The 3454-nt window shown below is 35.2% G+C and overlaps 1 protein-coding gene and 1 long non-coding RNA gene across 2 annotated transcripts in view; both read right to left on the bottom strand.

Moving 5' to 3' along the window:
• Positions 1 to 1464: 1464 nt before the first annotated feature.
• Positions 1465 to 1996, bottom strand: LOC137617827 (uncharacterized). The gene is made up of 3 exons (XR_011039676.1): positions 1909 to 1996; positions 1724 to 1808; positions 1465 to 1570 (listed from the first exon to the last, which is right to left on the bottom strand). It is a non-coding gene; the product is annotated as an uncharacterized lncRNA (long non-coding RNA).
• A 373-nt stretch (positions 1997 to 2369) lies between these two features.
• The window catches only part of LOC137618306 (uncharacterized), a 3494-nt gene continuing 2409 nt past the window's right edge, over positions 2370 to 3454 (bottom strand). Inside the window, exons 4-5 of the mRNA XM_068348475.1 lie at positions 3381 to 3454; positions 2370 to 2720 (exon numbers count right to left, since the gene is read on the bottom strand). The exon at positions 3381 to 3454 is cut by the window's right edge and continues 124 nt beyond it. Of these exons, the coding sequence (XP_068204576.1) occupies positions 2370 to 2720; positions 3381 to 3454 (425 nt within the window). The remainder of the gene's footprint in view (positions 2721 to 3380) is intronic.

The following is a 3454-nucleotide window of genomic DNA, read 5'->3' as shown; positions in this document are numbered from 1 at the left end:
ATTTAAAATGAATCTTGAATTTACGGAATGTATAGTTACTTCACAAATAGATAATCCATCATTCAGTAATCGCAATAAATGGCAGTTTATTGTACGAAAAAAAAAAAATAATGTGTACATAAGATATTTTAAGGATTGGGGTCGCTTCCTGACTGCTACTTCTAAAATGGGTCGCCATGTTTAAAAGGTTGGGAACCACTGCTCTAAACAGATCAATGTCTCCTCAATACAACTTTTCCCCTTACGTTATCAGCAGCAGGACTCTTGGACAAAAGGACAAAAAAAAAAAAAAAAAAAAAAAAAAACATAACCTTAAAACTATATTTCTTAAAACTTAGAAATAAATCATATATCATCCACAATCAAAACTTAACACTTTAAACTAATCAAAACTTAACACTATATATATAATAACCAAAACACCATCCATATAAACCCAAAAATAAAACCCTAACAAAACTTAATACTAAACCACACACCAACACCAAATACCTATTTTTAAACGTATATATTTTATGGACACCAACACAGTCGTCCACACACTGCCAACTCTCTTTTGCAGCCCACTACCACAGCTTTGTGATCAACATTCTACTGGGTGGCAATTTGCCACAACTATCTCGGTGATTAGGGTGGTACTTATAATCATCCTCATCATCATCATTATCATCATCATCATTATCCATCGAAAGTAAACGGGCCAGGTCATCAACAATCGTCAATCCAAAGAGCAGTCTAAATATAATCAGTTCCAGGCCAGGTCATCAACAGAGAATTTCACAAAAAAAAAAATTTCTCTCAAAGGAGGAATCACGGCCTGCCAAAATAAGAAAAATAAGAAAAAGAAAAACACTTACGAACACTCCTAGCTAACTTAACTATCGCACTATAATCACAGATAAATAATATATAGCCTAGTTCCTATTATTCACAATCATGGCAAGCAAAGATAAACAAAACTGTACTTACTGTCAAAATAACTTAACACTTCCACGCTGGTAAATTATAATGATAATCCAGCATTCAAATCAAGAGATGACGCTTACAGCAGTCAAATGAAAATAAGCATTCACCCAAGATATTCACCACTGTCGTAACCTAACTAAAAACATAAACAAACAATCTCAATTGTACCAACAGTCTTCCTCACAACAAACAATCCATACACTAACTACGCTCTCTCTCTCTCTCTCTCTCTCTCTCTCTCTCTCTCTCTCTCTCTCTCTCGATTTGGCAAAAAAAAAATAAATATAAATAAAACAATAATTAATCCTCCACAGTGTTAATCATGAGCCCCTTGTGTCACGTGAATTTTAAAATCAAAGCCTGTTATGGCTTAATTCACTAGGGTGAAGTAGACCGTTCCCTTATAAAAATGGATCATATACAAGACAAATGGTAAAGAGCAGAAAGGAAACTATTTTCTTTATAACATAGTATTTATTACGAAAAACTTAAACCTAAACAATACCAAACTAACACGAAAAATACATATCTAACACACAGCAACGTATAACGTAATTAAATTTGACCAAGGTAAAATAGTCGGTACAAGACTTTCGGTCAACACCTAAAAGAAAACAGAAAATAAAAATGTTTTACAATGGCGACACCAATTACACCCAAAACTAAGGTATCAACACAAAACCACAATACTTTCAAGTCACGTTTCATTAACATATTAAACATTTCATTAACATACAAAACAAAATGATAAAGTTACCTAAAAGAAACCCACGGAGAGATAAAGCACACGTAACAAAAAGGTATCACCACCCAAGACGTATTACGATAAATGCTGTCCGCTCCTAAAACAAAATTACTCACATAAACAAACAATAATTATACACACTTTTTATATACAATATAGAATAACCATAGAACCTAACAACATGTCACAAAGATTACCTTGGGATTCTTTCAGTGTATGTAAGGGCTACTGGACCACGTCCTTATACAGCCCCAATACTCCTCAAAGCAGAGCACCTCTTTTCTTGCCGACGAGCTTCCGACTCCCGTAGTCAAAATCTCGGCTACGTTATCGCTTCCTTAACAAGCCTCAGCGAGAGTCAAATGAGTGAGCAGCACTTTAAATAGCTAACAGGCAAATGTCCCAATACATGTCATTATATTACATGACAATATCTCTCTGATGATTTAAGAAATTGCAAAATTTCTTACAACCAAACACAAAAAAAATACTACTGGTACAAATCAAAAACCTGTACAGGAACATATATACATTACTTGAACATAACATATATACAAGGTCAATAACATACACAAGGTCAACACTTGACAAACATGTAACACGTGCCCCAATCTATAAAAATCATACTACTCCACAATTTTCGAAAGAAATCAAATTTTTACAACCTACTCAAGCAGTCTGGACCAACATTTTCTTTCCCAGGAATATTATGTATGGTATATTCAAACTGTTGTAAATACATGGCCCAGCGCATTAGTCTACTGTTAATGTGACCAGCAGAGTTTAAGTACTTCAAAGAGTGGTGATCAGATTCTATGACGAATGCCTTCCCGTATAGATATTGGTAAAACTTCTTCACAGCCCACACTACTGCGAGGCATTCCTTCTCGATTACAGAGTAATTCTGCTCTGCACCTTTGAGTTTCCTGCTAGCATATTGCACTGGCCAACGTTCGCCATCAACATATTGCTTAAGGATTGCCCCTAAACCCACATTTGATGCATCTACCTGCAACACAAAATCTTTGGTTAAATTAGGCAACCTAACTATTGGATGGCTACTTAAAATGTTCTTTAACTTTTCAAAATATTCTTGGTGACACAGGCTCCAGTTTACTACATTGGGTTGAGATTTCTTTATAAGATCTGTTAGAGGTGCAGCAATAGTAGCATAGTCAGGGATATAATGGCGATAGTATCCAGTCAAACCAAGAAAAGACTTTACCTCCCTTTTTGTCTTTGGTGTGTCTACATTTAATACCTTACTTACTTTGTCCTCAGCTGTCCGAGATATACCGTTACCGATCTTACTGCCCAAATACTCAACTGAAAAATAACCAATTTCCGTTTTGGACGGCTTAGCTGTGAGAAATGCTTTTCTTAAAATATCCAGTACCAGCCGCAGAGTTTCCTTGTGCTCTTCCCACCCCTGTGAATGAATCAAAATATCATCAACAAACAGCTCTATATTTTTCACACCATTAAATAATTTCCTCATCATACGGTTAAAAGTAGCACCAGCATTTACCAAACAAAATGGCATAGTTATAAACTGTAAGAGCTCTCTATTAGTTTGAAAAGCGGTTACTTCTCTACTCTGTTTTTCTAAAGGTATTTGCCAATATCCTTTAGAGAGGTCAATTTTCGTAAAATACCTGCTCTTACTTACGCGAGTCATAATTAAGTTCTGATCTGGCATGGGTTCCGAATCAAATACCGTAAGCTTGTTTATCTTCCTAAAAT

Source organism: Palaemon carinicauda, chromosome 24 (assembly GCF_036898095.1).
Source record: "Palaemon carinicauda isolate YSFRI2023 chromosome 24, ASM3689809v2, whole genome shotgun sequence".
NCBI classification, from domain to species: Eukaryota; Metazoa; Arthropoda; class Malacostraca; order Decapoda; family Palaemonidae; genus Palaemon; species Palaemon carinicauda.
This window is presented reverse-complemented; position numbering and strand designations above follow the sequence as displayed.